Source organism: Sphaeramia orbicularis, chromosome 17 (assembly GCF_902148855.1).
Source record: "Sphaeramia orbicularis chromosome 17, fSphaOr1.1, whole genome shotgun sequence".
Classification (NCBI taxonomy): domain Eukaryota; kingdom Metazoa; phylum Chordata; class Actinopteri; order Kurtiformes; family Apogonidae; genus Sphaeramia; species Sphaeramia orbicularis.
Genome location: NC_043973.1, coordinates 31,290,274 through 31,307,587, shown reverse-complemented (window position 1 = coordinate 31,307,587; position 17,314 = coordinate 31,290,274). Strand labels below are relative to the sequence as shown.

Genomic DNA, 17,314 nt, shown 5'->3' with positions numbered 1-17,314 from the left:
ACTCATTTGCTGGGCATGGTAGGATATCTAGTAAGTGTATGTTGTAATGTGCATTTGAGATAAATCATTATGCTGGCTCTTCCTTTTCTGTTCATGTGAAACTGTTGACAAGGTAGTTTGAGAAATGACAGTTATTCCTTAGAAAAGCATGAAGTGACGTGAATTAGCAGGATGTGCCCATGGCTTTAAGACTCCCTTCTTTCTCCAATCATCCACACAACTCCAAGAGTCTGGACAAACAACACGCTCTGAAAAACTTCTGCAGTAAGATATCAAACAATGAGAGTAACTTTGACGGTTTTTGTACTTCTCATCCAAACAATGCACTGTTTGGCCTCAGATGGTAAAGTATTGCACCTTTTATTACTATTCTTCATTTAAAATGCAAAATATAGATATGGGTCTGATCAAGTGAAAGTGAACATCAACATGAAAAAGTAAATTTGCACACATCATTTATCAAGTGGGCAAATTTTTTAGTGAAGGATCTCTATTTTATGGAACTTTTATCCTTTTTAAAATACCACTTATACAGTACAGAAAAACAGAGAACCTTCTGCTAGGCTGCATTAAGTTAACAAAAAGATATGCAAAAGACTGTCTATTGCTTTTTAGAAATTCAAATGCTGAATGATGAAGTTTGTGAATTCACACACTGGTCACATTTAAAAAGACTATCTGTGAACTGTTACTGAGAAATTACATAAATTAAATACATTAGTAGTAGTAGTAGTTTATTCGGTCGTTATGTACTTTAAACAAAAACCAAAAACAACATATCCATTTTTCCATATACAATGCGACTGAAAGGGTTTAGGCTGAAGTAAAGACTTATTTTGCCTAACCCTATTTACAATTAACACAATGTTTCCACAAGAAAACAAACAAACATAAAAAAATAAAAAAAAAATTCAATGTAATTATTGCTAAATAAACAAAAGAACAGAATACATTTAATTTTAATTCAGGTAAATCATGTCCTTATCTCAACTACCAATATTGATCCTAGTCTTTTAAACAAGTCATTTCTTTAGTCAATCCTGAGCTCTATATTTTTGAATAATAGTTCATTTGTACATGTTTTTAAAAGTTTTAATTGTTTTAGACTGTTTTAATCGATCTTGCAGGTCATCCCAAAGATTAACCCATCTAACAGAAATACATCTACTTTTTTTATTTGTTCTTGCCATAGATTAAAAAAAAAATTTTTTTTAAAATGCTGGTTCCTCTGATGCTGTACTGACTTTTGTTACATTCAAACATCTCCTGGATGTAAGGAGGCAGAAGGTTATTGTGTGCCTTGTACATCATTAAAACTGTATTAAGGTCAACAAGATCATGTATTTTCAGTAAATTAACAGAGTTTATTGGTGCATAAAAATCTGCATTAGTAATAATTTTATTGCCTTTTTTTATTAAATAAAACATTGTGATTATATCTGGCTTGTTTTAAAAAATAAGTCCACATTTTGGGTGATGCATGTAATGGTAAAGAGTCGTCCACGTGTTACTATGGCAACCTGTCCACGTGTTACCACATTCTCATGTCAAAAAAACAGAGACTTTTCATTATTTTCCACCAAAATTTATTTTCAGAATAGTTGAACATAATATATAAAAGGTTTTGTCCTACTTGATATCAGTTTCTGTGGAGAACTGTATGTTTTGAATGTTTGCATGAAGCTTAAAAAATTGATGTCCGTTTCAAGTCCACGTGTTATTGAGCAGTAATTTGACATTTTTCACCTAAAACTTTTATCTCCCCAAATTTTGTTATACATAATGTTAAAGTGCTTATAAATACCTACTCAGATATGTATAATACATGCATATAAGTTACTCTGCTTACATGACAGAGACTGTTGAACACGAAATGTGTCCATGTGTTACCGTTTGATCAGACCCATATGTACAGGACTGTGGTGCCCTTCACTGTGATCAATATTCTTTAGTAATGTGTCCTTAATTAAGTCGCTTTTGCAAACTTACAATGTCTGTGAAAGTGCAGTTTTATATTTGTTATTAAAGGGTTGTATTGTGATGATGATAGTCAGTAATAGAGCTTACTAAAATAGAAGAGAAATGATAGACAGTGCAGGTAAAAGAAATAAAAATTGGATTTCTTCTACATCAAAAATTCAGGACTATTTTAAATGACTTAACATGTTTTTTTTTTGCAGATTCAGAATTTCAGCTTTCCAACAAGGCCACTGGTTTCTGTTTGGTTGCACCATATGGCTACTGTATGGATGAGCCTTTGCGCTGGACAACTAATGGTCGACTTCTGTCTTGGTACAAGAAAAAATGTCTGGGGGCCCAGGGGGCGAATGTGGGAAGTTCAATAACTGAATATGACTGTGATGAAAACAGTCCACTGCAACAATGGGAATGCAAGAATGAAACAGTGCTCGCTCTTAAAGGTCACGAGCTTTACATTGAGCTCACTGCCAATAACGCAGCAGTTCTCTCTAGCACTATAGGACCTAATACCCACCTCACCATTCCAGGGACATCCATTGGCCCTTGCACAAAAAAGCCCAGAGGTAAAGTGTGAAACACTGTTCTTACAACTCATCCCTTGAGAATCAGCTGGTTCTGTGTCCGCTTTTCCTCATTTTGAGAAAACAGTTTGAAAATGTCACCTGTCTGATCTGTGATATTTGCAGAGTTATCAATCATCTTTTTGTGTGGAATAGTGTTGACTGTGGAAGGAACCCTAAACATATTGTTCACATGTTCTAAATCTCCATAGGCTTACAGATAGAAGAAGTTACAAATGGACAAAGAACTTTCTGATTCCAAGGTCTGGAAGTTGGCCCTGGTCCACATGTTCTATGTCCACTAGAGGACCTGGTGCCTTTACAGGTTTAACTTATGATTGAAATCACAAAGTTCTATGTCCACCAGAGTTGTTTTGAAAAAAGTTATGAACAAACTAAGAACGTTTTAGTCAGTGATTACATGTATTTTGTACTGATGTCACAAAATGCAACATTAAAAACCATCCTCTGCTGGTGTTTTCCAATCCACATGTATTTAAGGTGGACAACTAAAATGAGCACATCTATCCTTTTTCATTAAAGGTAGAATGATGAATAAACGTGTTCGGACACCTGGAGGACCTGAGGAAACTGTGTTCACTCAGTTTTCATGGCAAACAACCATTTTCCAGCCATACTTCAATCCTCAAAGGCAGGAGAATTAGTTGTGGAATGGAGGCAAATGATGTGGAACACCATGAACCACCTTTAAGACTGAGGATGGCTGAGGATTGAACATGCTTGGTACACTCCTAGATAAAAGTGGATGAATGAGACACATTCTCATTTGAACCTGACACCGGACAACATTGCCCACTGGACCAGAATCTATAGCATAAAAAATAAAAATGAGAAAAAAAGTGTATAAAATGCAAAAATTGCATCAAAATTAAATATACATTCACAGATAAAACGATTCTATCAAATCAATGACAAGTCTGTAAATGAGCCAAATTCTCATTTGAACCTGAGGCCGGGACAATATTGGCCACTTGAGCAAAATCTAGTCTGAAAGAATGAAAGGATGAAAAATAAAACTGATCCAGAAATGACACATTTTGCGTCCAAATGCCTCATACACTCAAATCTAAAATGACTACCAAATACACAAGTTTATCTATGAGCCTCCTTCTCACACCTGACTCTGGGACAGCCTTGCCCGTCTAAAAGTGACACCTTTGAACACTGAACTACTTTTGAGCGAATGTCACATGATCCAGGTCTGGCCCCTGATTGGCTCCTCTTGGACATAGAACTACCTGATTTGAAACCAGCTCCACTCAGGACATAGAACTAAGTGTTTGTAGGTGTGAGTGTGTGTAGATGTTTAGCTTGGAGCTAAGAACTTTGGGACACAAACTTAAATGATTTTAGAATGTCCTGATATGCTTAACTCCATTTCTGCAGAAAGTGGACATAGAACCAGCTCATTCTCAAGGGACGATCTGTGTAATTTCAACAATAAATAAACACTTTAGTTTTATTTGATACATTTAACATGAATTACCAGCCACATCTCAGTTGTTATTGTGGTCAAGTTTATCCCCTTTTTTTTTTCATATAAATACCTAACCAGGACCATCTTGTTTTTCTTTTGTCTTTTAGAACTTTACACCATTGGAGGAAATTCATTTGGAAGGCCCTGTATGTTCCCTTTCTTCTACAACAACAGATGGTACGCTGACTGCACTACTGAGGGTTCCTCAACAGGTAGACCCTGGTGTGCAGTTGAAACCAAATTTGATCATGCACTCTGGGGCAACTGCCCAACAACAGGTGAGTATGGAATGTACAGGCTTATTATACAACACGCAGGGAGCACATTCATGTTTGTTCATATATATATATATATATATATATATATATATATATATATATATATATATATATATATATATATATATATATATGTATGTATATATATATATATATATATATATATATATATGTATATATATATGTGTATATATATATATGTATATATATATGTGTATATATATATATATGTATATATATATGTGTATATATATATATATATATATATATATATGTAGACTAATTTAAATACGAAGTGAAAATTAAATGTTTACATCAGCTATGAGACTGTAATTATGCCTTAGATCTGCATTTATTTCAACCTTTACGACAACAATGTGAATCATGAGGTTACGTAAAACAAACTGTAATGTTTTTGTCTGCAGCTAAAGAGGACTGGATTAAACATCCGACAACTGGAGCGCTCTATCAGCTGAACACAGAGTCAGCTCTGACATGGACCCAGGCTGATGTCAGCTGTAAACAGCAGGGTGCCTCCCTACTCAGTATCTCTGATCCTCACGAGTACGCTTATATCACTGGTAAGTAAGGAGTCACTACCTGCTTATTTTACAAACTGAGCAGTGTCTGATCTTAGTCCAGGGGTGTCAAACTCATTTAGTTCAGGGGCCACATGCAGCCTAATATGATCTAAAGTGGGCCGGACGAGTTAAATAATATAAATAATACGATAAAAACTTATAAATAATGTCATCTCCAAAGTTTTTTTCTCTGTTTCTGAGTGAAAAAAGTCAAATTCCACAATGAAAATGTTTACATCAACAAACTGTACTTGAACATAACATGAACAAATATGAACAACCTGAAAATTCGTAAGAAAAATCAGTGCAATTTTAACAATATTACGCCTTAGTTTATCATTTATACATGTGCATCACAACTTACAGATCACAGTGGATCTACAAATACACAAAATGTATAGCAAGAGGCAGAATATTGTTAAAATTCCACATTCTTAAGAAATTTCAGGTAATGCACACTTTTTGCAAAAGGCTAGTCTGTAAATGTAAACATTTTTGTGCAATTTTACTTTTTTTTTACCCTACAACAAAGAGAAAAAAATGTAGTTTTCATTATTTTTAGGTTATTTTGATAGTATTTTACTGGTTCTGACCCACTTGAGATTGAACTGACCTAAAATGATTCTAACATCCTTGATTGTTAATATCTTCAGTGTAATTTTTGTATTTCACAAATTCATCCCAGGGGCTGGATTGGACCCTTTGGTGGGCTGGATTTGGCCCCCGGGCCGCATGTTTGACACCTGCGTCTTAGTCTATCAGTGATTTTTATTTTTTATTTATTCATTTATTTTTTAACCACAAATCACTTTTTCTATCTATACTGTAAATTCTACCTGGCCTATAAAATTTAAATTACAATGAATAAATTACTCAAAACTCTAATCCTCTGGATCGATGAATAAATACATTAATTAATAAAGAAGAATCAAGCAGAAGCAACTATACTGGCACAATGTATGAATAATGTGTGTAATTGTATCATTCACTTGTTGTGAAATTAAGGACTTAATATATTTTTAGTTCATTGTTGTTTATCACTGTCATCATAATGTTTTTTTTCCCCCACAGCGCATTTAGGGTCAGGGTCACAGCGCAGTGGACAAGGAGAAAGGCTTTGGATTGGACTAGTCCTGGATCCAGAACATGGTTGGCAGTGGTCTAATGGGAGACCCTACAGTTATCTCAAATGGGACTCAGGTAAGCTTTATTTTGTTCAGAATTGTTGGAATAATAATAATAATAATGATAATAACTAAACCACGGGGTTTCATCTCTGTAATTCGTAATATAATTGTAGTTGGTTATAGATATTTTTGCAAGTTATGAACTGCTCAACTGTTTGTTCAGGTTTCAAGTATAATAATAAGTAATTTTTGTAACACACAAGATTCATAAACTGCATATTGTCTCAGCTACCATCAGGTGTTGTTGGTTCGTTATTTTAATTTAATTTAAGTTTTGTAATGTATTTTTATTTCTATAGATTCATGTGGACTATATTAGTGCATCTTCCATTTTTGTCTTATAGTTTCATTGAAAGTAACATTTAATTAGGTTGGAAATGTCTGTGTGACGTTTCCATGTTCAATTTTTTACCATCCCTTTGTTCCAGGACATCCAGTTTCCACCCCAGGTCACAGCTGTGCTATTATTAATGATGCTGTACAGGACTCCTGGCAAAGTTCACTTTGTAATAAGAAACTAGGATACATCTGTTACAGTAAGGGGGTCACAGAACCTCCGACTGCAGGTAAAGAAAACTGTCTCCAACTTATCATTTCCTTAGTGAGCGACGTCTGTCTTTGAATATTAACTCAGTCCTTATTTGTGGTGGTTCTCATCATCAGCTCCAGAGGCGGGACACTGTTCGAGCCCGTGGATTCCTTACAGCGGTCACTGCTTCTACCTTAATCGTATTAAGAAAACCTGGACTGATGCTCAGAGAGAGTGCCGCAAAGAGGGAGGAGACCTGGCAAGCATCCGCAATGTGGAGGACCAAAGCTTCATGATCTCTCAACTTGGTTATGGTATGTGAAAACATTAGAACAGCACAAAAATATCAATGTAGCATTAAAGAAGGACATTTCAACACTTGACCTTCCCTGTTTAACATAACCTCAGTAAAGACATTTAATATTACAGAGATATCATCAAAGCTGAACACAGATAACCCATTTCCCTACTGAAAAAGTCAAAGTTCCATCTTTGCACATTGCAGTTTATTGTTGCACCTTACTGTTTGATTGTCCAGATTTTACATCAGTTCTGTTTTTATACGTGTTTTTGCTCTTATATTCTATTTTTGTTATTATAGTCTTTTTTTACTGTTTCTTATCCTGCTGCACTACAATTTTCCATTTTTGGATCCATAAAGTCTGTCTGTTCAGTTCAATGCAAAAAGGCTTGATTGGCATTACAAAGTAACGTTTACATTATCAAAGCAAATTGTACATTTCAAGGTGAAATGTGCTAAGAGTACAAGTTTAACCCTTTCATGCATACTGGTCACTACAGTGGACAGTCCTTCTCCAGCTGTTCTCTTGTATATTCATGGGTTTCATTGTTTTAGTTCCATATCAACCAACACAGTGGACACTTATGCATCATCCCATACACTGCAATTCATACCATTACTGTAACTGCTGTTCTAGATAAATCTGATCTGCAGTAACATGTTTGAGTGTAAAAAATTGCTAATTGTTATTAGACTTAGGTTGAATAGTTGTTATTTTGTTTTATTGTTTATTGTGTATCATGTTTGTGTTTTATTTTGTTTGGACTTTGTATGGCTGCTACCTTGGCCAGGTCTCCCTTGCAAAAGAGATTCCTATTCTCAGTGGGATTTCTTGATTAAATAAAGATAAAATTAAATTAAAATGAATAAAAATAGACTGTAATTAACAGGTGTTTTTTTTTGCATATTATCTCCATGAAGTGAGTAATAGCTAGTATTAGAGTATGTTAAAATATGAGAAAACATCACAGTAGCAGCATTAAAAATGTTTTTATTTCATAGTTTTCACACAGTAGATCAGTAAATACATGTTTCTTTGTTTCTAAAATTAAACGCATAGTGTCCAGCTGAGCAGACATTTTTGTAACTCCATGAAAAATAGGTTCATTAAAAAATTCAATAGCATTTTTTTTTCATGCCTAAAGAGAAATAAAAACACTCAGGAAAAAAAAAATCTTGATTAAGGTTCTCGTAATTCATGCATGAAAGGCTTAAGAAGAGTAGTATTATTAAAACAGAGATAAAGATAGAGATAAGGCATTTAAAATACAATACAGTCTACATATACAGTATATACTATACACACACACAAACACACACCTACACACACACACACACAGACATGGACATTAATGCTATTAACAGTTATCTATCTATCTGTCTGTCTGTCTGTCTGTCTAACAGTGTAGAGGTGACAAACAAATGCCAGTTAATAGATGGTAGGATTTTTTTCCTGTTGATTTCTGCAGAGTCTACTGATGAGCTTTGGATTGGACTGAATGACAGGAGGACAGAGGGACTGTTTGAGTGGAGTGATCACTCTGTTGTCCATTTCACCAGCTGGACTTATGGTGAACTTTATGACTCCGCTAATGCAGAAGACTGTGTTCTCATCAAAGGAGAGGTAAGAAGTGTTACAGGGGTATGAATATGAACATAATGCCTTCTACGCCCCCTGTATGTCAGCATCACACACACACTGAACAAATCACTTGTACTAATAGTGAGCATGGAATCCCCACTGCTTGGGTACTTTTGTGTAATTTTTGTTTGGGACTGTAGTTAAAAAAGTTTAGATATTAAAATCTTAGGATTAAATATAAAAATAGATACAATGTTTGTGGAAAACTGAAGCCAAAATATCTGTTGTGACTAATTTATTTGAGTTTAAAGAAAACCAAGCAATTCATGTTGGGTTAAGTTTATATGAAAAGGATGCATTTATTATCAATTTTCAGATATTTCAGTTGATAATAGTAAAAGAGAGTCATAACAAAGCTGATAATTATTAAGAGAAAATGCTTTAATTTAAGTAATTTCAGGAAGTGCTTTTATTTTGAAGTCTGCAGAAACAGGAAGTACATTTAGATTGTGTTGACAAAAGAAAAAAATTAACTTTCTAGATGTGGAGTGCAGTTACCTGTTTGTGTGCTGTAGCTGCAGCATGTTTTATAGTAAATGCATAGTTTGAGAAGAAATCCGCCAGGTCATTAAACACCTAAACTCCAACTACACTACACATGACGAAGCCGGAAGTAAAGGCGACGTTCCTGTTTTGAACTTAATTTCTCGTCATGCAGTGTTGCTTCTGTGATTGTAAGGCAATTGTATTCCAAAATATCTAATATCTCCGAAAATGTTGGTCCTATCAACTTGTCGAGATATTTAACGTGGAAATGGGACTATTCCTCAACTGTAGGTACCAAATTGGCCAGGTAAAAACGTCTCAGTTTGTCAGAATCATTCAGATACACAAACACTCAAACACTCAAGGGCCTTCCAGTATTATGATATAGATGCCATGTTGCATTTTTGCTGAATTATGGGTGTTAAAGAGGAGACAGTTTTGTTTACCTTGAGTAAGAGATAGATAGATAGATAGATAGATAGATAGATAGATAGATAGATAGATAGATAGATAGATAGATAGATAGATAGATAGATAGATAGATAGATAGATAGATAGATAGATAGATAGATAGATAGATAGATAGATAGATAGATAGATAGAAATGCTTGTCGTTTAATCGAGTGTGACACTAGTACTCTACTGGAAGATGTTGTCCTTGGCAACTGCCTATATGTCCTATACCAGGGGTGTCGAACTCATTTTAGTTCAGGGGCCAGATTCAGCCAAATTTGATCTGAAGTGGGCCGAACCAGTAAAATAATAACATAATAATATATAAATAATGTCAACTCCAAACTTTTCTCTATGTTTTAGAGCGAAAAAAAGTTAATTTACATTATGAAAAGGTTTACATCTACAAACTATCCTTTCAAAAGATCTGAATAATTTGAACAAACTAAAAAAATAGTATAATTTTAACAATATTATGCCTCAGTTTAACATTTATACATGTACATTATAACTTACAGATCACAGTGGATCTACAAATACACACTAGACATTTCGTAACAGGCAGAATATTGTTAAAACTGTACTTACTTCTCTTAAGACATTTCAGGTTATTCACATTTTTTTTGCAAAATTATACTTTGTTTTAGTGTAAATACATGAAAATATTTACATTTACGAAGAGAGACATTTGAAGTTGTCATTATTTATATGTTATTATGAAAGAATTTTACTGGTCCTGCCCACTTGAGATTGAATTGATCTGAATGTGGAACCTGAACTAAAAGGATTGTTAATATTTAGTGTAATTTTTGAATTTCACAAATTCATTCCAAGGTTCGGACTTGACCCTCTGGTGGGCCGGATTTGGCCCCTGAGACGCATGTTTGACACCTGTGTCCTATACCTTTATTTGGCTCTGCTCACAATCACATAGACCTTTTTAACCCCCTTAATTCTCTGAAAATACTTCTGATCATCCAAAATCTTGCATCACAGATCAATAGGAGATCCAGAAATTTTGCTGACTCTCATGTCACTTGAATTACAATATGCTAAAATGTAATTATGTTGTGACTGTAACTATATTTACATACCTTTGCATGCTTTAAGAGTACAGATAATCCTTTCAAAAATGTCAAAAAGTGACCCCTCCTTTATCAAATAAGAAATATGGATTATTATTTTTCATGTGAGGTAACTCAGCACAAAGCCCTGAGCTGAACTCCCTCCAGTAGAGTTTTACACACCTCATTACTAATGTACTTGTGATGGAATCAGAACAAACCATCCCTGAGCATAGAAACTTGATTAATATCATTTTAGTGATTAATAATGTAACATGTTCTGGAACATATGTACACTGCACAGTTTGTAGGTATCTGTAGTCATTTAAAAATCTTTTTTCTTTTTTTTTTTCTTTTTTCCTCTTTTTACAGAATGGAAACTGGGCTGACCGTAGGTGTGAGGAAAGACATGGCTTCATCTGTATGAAGAGCAGCGCCTCCGAACCCTCTGAAGATGAAGTGGAACAGAACATTGGCTGTAAAACGGTGGGTTTTTATTATTTAATTTTAAATTATTTTTTAAAAATTCTATGTATCATTGTTTTGAAATAAATACTATATGGAATAAATACTCTGTAAGTGAATTAATGTCAGTAGTATAAAGTGTGTTCAAGAAATGTGTGTCAATTTTACTTTATATTTCTAAATTCAGGTATAACAGCTTGATCATTTTTCTACTTTTTCTCTATAATCCAGGGGTGGAGGAGACATGGCTCCTACTGTTACTTTGCAGGGACAGAGACCAAAACATTTGATGATGCTAAAGAGGACTGCAAGGCCTCAGGGTCCTATCTGGCTGATGTCTCAAACGGGTAGAGTATTTAGCCCAAATATATTTAGCCCACAATAGATTTTACACATTCAGATGCAATGAGATGTATTAAGGCAGGGGTGTCAAACTCATTTTAGTTCAGGGGCCACATTAAGCCTAATTTGGTCTGAAGTGGGCCAGACCAGTGACATAACATAATAATATATAAATAATGTGAACTCCAAACTTTGCTCTATGTTTTAGAGCGAAAAAAGTAAAATTATGTGATGAAAATGTTTACATCTACCAACTATCCCTTAAAACAATAAGAATTACATGAACAAACTAATATTTCTTAAGAAAACTAAGGGCAATTTTAACAATATTATGTCTCAGTTTATCATTTACAATATGTAAATTACAGCTTACAGATCACAGTGGATCAACAAATACACAAAACATTTAATAACAGGCAGAACATTGGTAAACTTGAATTTCAAACATTTTAAAATGTTCATATTTGTTCCAGTTATTCACATTTTTGTGAAATGATAGTTTGTTTTAGTGTAAATACAGTAAAATGACATGAAAATGTTTACATTTACAAAGAGAAAAATTTGGAATGTATTTTTAGGTTATCATGATAGTATTTTACTGATCCGACCTTCTTGAGATTAAATTGGTCTGTATGTGGAACCTGAGCTAAAATGATTAATATCTTCAGTGTAATTTTTGCATTTCACAAATTCATCCCAGGGGCCAGACTGGACCCTTTGGTGGGCTGGATTTGGCCCCCGGGCCACATGTTTGAGACCTCTGTATTGAGGTTTTACAAATATAACAGAATTCTGTGTAATTACTACAATTTCGCTACTATTCGTTGCTTTTTTGTGTAAATGTTTCCAGAGTGGATAATGCATTCCTTGTGAGCCTGGTGGGAGCAAGACCAGAGAAATACTTCTGGCTCGGTCTCTCCAACCAGAAACACATTGACATATTTGTGTGGATGAACACAGACACTGTGAGGTATACCCACTGGAATACTGGAATGCCAGGTACAAAAAAATTCTGAGTTTCTAACCTTGAGACACACTGTGGTTTGAAAATTAACACTTGTCCATTTTTCATGAACACCAGGTCACCGACAGGGCTGTGTTGCCATGATGTCTGGGCTTCATGCCGGGCTATGGGATGTGCTGCCCTGCACAAATAGGACAAAATACATCTGTAAACATCTGGCAGAGGGGGCTGTTGCAACGCCGGCACCCACAGTCGTTCCACTCCCAGCATGTGCACAAGGCTGGAGGCGAGTGGGTTCAAGACAACACTGCTACAAGGTACTGACACACACTGCAGAATAATGACCATACACAGACCACAAGAACCTCAAGAACTTCAGCTTGAACCTCAGCACATTTTCTGCCTCTAAGACCAATATTGAAAATTAATTAACCCATAAAGACCCAGTGCTACTTTAGTGGCAGTTCCCAAATGAAATGTTCTCTCTATTTAACATTTCTTAAGTGATTTAACAACATTTATTATTATATTATTTTCTATATGTTGCATTTTTCACTTGCACATGGTGCTTGCTCTTCCAGACTTTTTCAAAACTGCTGTATTTTTCCCCTTGACTTTATGTACTTTTATACTTGTATACTACTACTTATTCTACTTTTTTGGTTGAGATTATACCTTTTGTATGTAGAAAAGTTCAGTTTAATAAATGTATGAATGAATGAATACATAATTGGCAGTAAATTATATTTTGTCTATGCTTCCTCATGTACAGCCATGGAAAAAATTATCAGACCCCCCTTGTTTTCTTCAGTTTCTTGTTCATTTTAATGCCTGGTACAACTAAAGGTACATTTGGACAAATATAATGTTAACAACAAAAATAGCTCATAGTGGTTTAATTTCAGAGCAGATATCTATCCATTTTCCATGTTTTCTTGACAATAATCAAAATCACTTCAGTTCTTATATCAATATCTATGGCATTGTACTGACAAAAACAGTGCTTTTAGGCATTCCATGTTTTCTTTTCTGTCTGTTTTAGTCACATGACACACACAGGAGTTAGTACTGGATTGCATAACCTTTGTTTCTTATGACTTCTGATGAGCTAATATTTTTTTCCGCAACTGTATTTCTTATTTTACAAGATTATGTGCCTTTCAACATACTCTAAAATTTGACTATGAGAGAAACTTTTTTCACACAAAATTCCAGACTTTTCAAGGTCTGGAAAACAGCATATCAAAATCCCATACTTTTTAAGACTTTCAAGACCTGCGCAAGCACCCTGTTCATCATGCATTTTCCTATATTTACTTTAGATGTTCATGAAAGCTCAGATTTAAGTCAAAGGTTATTATATCAAAACTGACAAAACTGAAGACAGTGACATTTTCAGTTAAGATATCAGTGACTGAACATAAATCCAGTGTGTCCATCCACTGTCACTGATCCAACTCCATGGGTTTTATTGGTGAATTAATATTGTAGAAGATGACTGTGTTTCCATGGTAACTACAGAGCCTCTGAATGTCTAAATGGGTCATATCTGATGACCATGAAAAGATGACAAAGAGACTCAGAGGAACATGGAAACACTGTCATCTTCTACAACACTGATTCACCAGTAAAACTCATGGAGTTGGATCAATGACAGTGCATGGAGACACTTATGTTTAATTTCAGTTAGTTAGTTAGATAGATAGATTTGCCGAAAAAGTCACGTTTTTCTGTTTTCTCTGTTGCCGATATAATAACTGTCAACTTTAATCTGAGTTTTTATGAACATCTATATGATCAGTAAATTAAATATAGGAAAATACCCGATTTTCACTGAAAAAACACAATACAGAAGATAATATTATAATAAAAGGTGATAAATCACTTAAGAAAGGTTAAATAAAGAGACAAAATAATTTGGGAACTGCCACAAAAGTAATGCTGGGTCTTTATGGGTTAAGGTGGCACAGTCATGTAGTTCAGAAACTGAATAAATAAACCAAGGTATCCACTGTTATGGAAATGTTCAACTGATAACCCACACACAAAGAGGAGGAGAGAAAGTTAGAGTTAAAATAAATAAATGCATTTATTGAGAAGTCAATCACAGAGAAACTCTGTAAGTGAAGTCTCCTTAAACAAGAGAAAACTAAAGATTATATAGAACCAAATCCAACCCCCTCAAACTATGATGTCATTCCTTACGTACATCGTACCACCCCATACTACTCCTTCTCTGCTCCGTGAAGAGGTCATGATGACCTCTCCACTCTAACCTTGCTTGGATCCAATCTGGAGTGCAGGCGCCATCCTCTATCTACACATTCAGACATTTAGGTGTTTGGGTTTTAACTCAAGGCAAGAACTCCGTTCCTGGGTTGGGGGTGTTACAGAGTGGTAAACATCACACATAATGAATAATGACTCAGCATTAAAAGAAGATGTACTAACAGTATAAAATATAAAGAGTATAAAATATAAAAAGTAAATTTTTCCACCACACCACCTTAGCATCAAACACCTGACAACATTACATCAAAAAAAACTAGGGCTGTCAAAATTAACGCTTTAACACGGATTAATCCATCATCATGATGAATCTGATTAAAAATTTTAACGCAATTAACACATGTGCAGTGCAGAGTAGCTCTGAATGTCTCTGGCAATGCATTTGGGGCAGTTTATCCAAGTAGAGTTAGCGTCACGCATGAGGAAATGGGCAGTTGATCTGATAGTGACAGGCAACAGAACCAACCCATAAAGATGGAAGACACTAAACAGCACGTTGGCCCTCTGGATGGAAATATGAGGACAAAAAACCAAAACAGAACAGTTGTTTCAAGTTGTTTTGTTGAAACTGTTGAAGGTGTTTAAGAAACATGTTAAGTGCATATATATTCCCTTCTTTCTTGAGTCTGTTTGCTCATGCAAAATGAAATGCGACTAATATAGATTAAAAATGAATATTTTATTGTGATTAAGCAAAATGAATCCACTGAGACCTTGTAATTAGTGTGATTAAAATTTTAATCGTTTGACAGCACCACAAAAAACTATATTCTCTGTCATCATCTCTCTTGTTACATTGTTTTTAAGACGTTTGAGGGTGAATCTTACACCAAGAGGACGTGGTATGAAGCAAGAGATTTCTGCAGAACCATTGGAGGAGACCTGCTGAGCATCCACAGCTCTAATGAGATACGAGCGGCATAGTAGGAAAACAACCTGGTCTTATACGAGTAGTACAATGTTTGATTGAACAGTTACCAATGTCCAGCTGAAAATGTAACCATTGCAGCACACATTTTTTATGTTGCATATGCTGTTTTTGTATATTACACAGTACATATAAATCATTCTGGATTGGACTCAGTGCACCTGACCCAGTTACTGGTTTTGTATGGAGTGATGGATCCCCGGTGAGTTTTTTCCTCTACATCACAGGTGTCAAACATGCAACCCGGGGGCCAAATTCGGCCCCCCAAAGGGTCCAATCCGGCCTGCGGGATGACTGTGCAAAGTGCAGAAGACATTAACAGTCAAGGGTGTCAAACTCAAAAATAAAAGCATAATAACCTAAAAATAATAACTCTAAATTTTCTTCTTGGTTTAATATGAAAAAAATAATATGACCTCATGCCTATAAATAACAGCAACACCAATTTTTTCTCTTTTTTTTACTGCAAAGAACATTAAATTCTGATATCCTTTAATAATAAAACATCAATAACCTGAACAAATATGAACAACCTGAAATGTCAAAAGAAAAATAAGAATAATTTTAACAATATTCTGCCTGTTTTGTGTCTTGGTGGATCTGATCTGTAATGCACATATAAATATTGATCAAATTTTTCTTATTATTTCTTCTTATTTTTCTTCAGAAATTTAATTTTTTTCAGGTTATTCACATCTTATTTGTTTGGATAGTTTGTAAAATGTAAAGGATTTTATAATTTAATGTGATCTTTTGCTCATAAAAAATTTGGAGTTGCCATTATTTATAGGCTATTATGCTATTATTGGACTGGTCCGGCCCACTGGAGATCAAATTGAGCTGAATGTGGCCCCTGAAAGAAAATAATTTTGACACCCCTGCTCTACATGTTTTACATTACGTAACTCCTGCAAATGACAATGAAATGATATGTCATTTTATATTTCCTGGTTTAGGTAAACTTCCAACACTGGCAGTCTGGAGAGCCAAACAATAGAAATAATGTAGAATCTTGTGTAGAATTCTTTGTGCATCGAGCAGACAGGAGTGGGTCTTGGAACGATGTTCAATGTGAAAAGCAGATTGGATGGATGTGTCAGATTCGGGCAGGTATGATTTGGTCAAAAAGCGAAAACTCCTGATATTATTAAACGACTAATTCTATTTTATAATGCAGTTCTTTTTGATCTATTCCAGCCATTCATATACACACGTTGAGTACAGTTTGAATGTTCTTTTAAATGCTCTGTCCATCTCTTTACAGGTGTGACACCAAAACCACCTCCAGGCAATGTTGCTAGTAAGTAGGCAATGACCTCTCAAACTAAAAATATTTGTACATGATTCTTAAATCATTATGACATTAAATGCTCAATATGTAATACTTGTACATGCTGTGTACTGTGAGCTGAGGGGACATGGTTGCTGATGTTAACAGGCTGCATTACTGAGAGACACTGACGGCCTCTGGAGCAAATCTAAAAATTATCACAGTAAAACCACCCTGTGTTTTTATGTAGATATCAGTGTATTGTAGCTGCTATCATTTATCCTTTAAGACTTCTTGTATTTTTCTCTACATTTAACCCTTTTCATGTGATTTATCAACATTTATTATTACATGACCCTCTGCATTTTGTATTTTTTTCCATTGAAAACCACATATTTTCCTATATTCACTGATCATGTAGATGTTATATATGAACAGAGACCAGAAAAGTGACTTTTTCAGTTAAATATTTCATTAACTGACCTAAAAACAAGTGT

The 17,314-nt window shown here is 34.7% G+C and overlaps 1 protein-coding gene across 1 annotated transcript in view; it reads left to right on the top strand.

Moving 5' to 3' along the window:
• The first annotated feature begins 230 nt into the window (after window positions 1–230).
• The window catches only part of LOC115437379 (macrophage mannose receptor 1-like), a 33,597-nt gene continuing 16,513 nt past the window's right edge, over window positions 231–17,314 (top strand). The window contains exons 1-16 of the mRNA XM_030160607.1: window positions 231–343; window positions 2,181–2,543; window positions 4,146–4,316; window positions 4,742–4,897; window positions 5,969–6,097; window positions 6,513–6,650; window positions 6,748–6,927; window positions 8,384–8,538; window positions 10,932–11,045; window positions 11,256–11,371; window positions 12,217–12,365; window positions 12,448–12,647; window positions 15,427–15,542; window positions 15,674–15,749; window positions 16,504–16,657; window positions 16,812–16,847. Coding sequence (XP_030016467.1) covers window positions 280–343; window positions 2,181–2,543; window positions 4,146–4,316; window positions 4,742–4,897; window positions 5,969–6,097; window positions 6,513–6,650; window positions 6,748–6,927; window positions 8,384–8,538; window positions 10,932–11,045; window positions 11,256–11,371; window positions 12,217–12,365; window positions 12,448–12,647; window positions 15,427–15,542; window positions 15,674–15,749; window positions 16,504–16,657; window positions 16,812–16,847 — 2,317 coding nt within the window. The 5' untranslated portion in view covers window positions 231–279. The remainder of the gene's footprint in view (window positions 344–2,180; window positions 2,544–4,145; window positions 4,317–4,741; window positions 4,898–5,968; window positions 6,098–6,512; window positions 6,651–6,747; window positions 6,928–8,383; window positions 8,539–10,931; window positions 11,046–11,255; window positions 11,372–12,216; window positions 12,366–12,447; window positions 12,648–15,426; window positions 15,543–15,673; window positions 15,750–16,503; window positions 16,658–16,811; window positions 16,848–17,314) is intronic.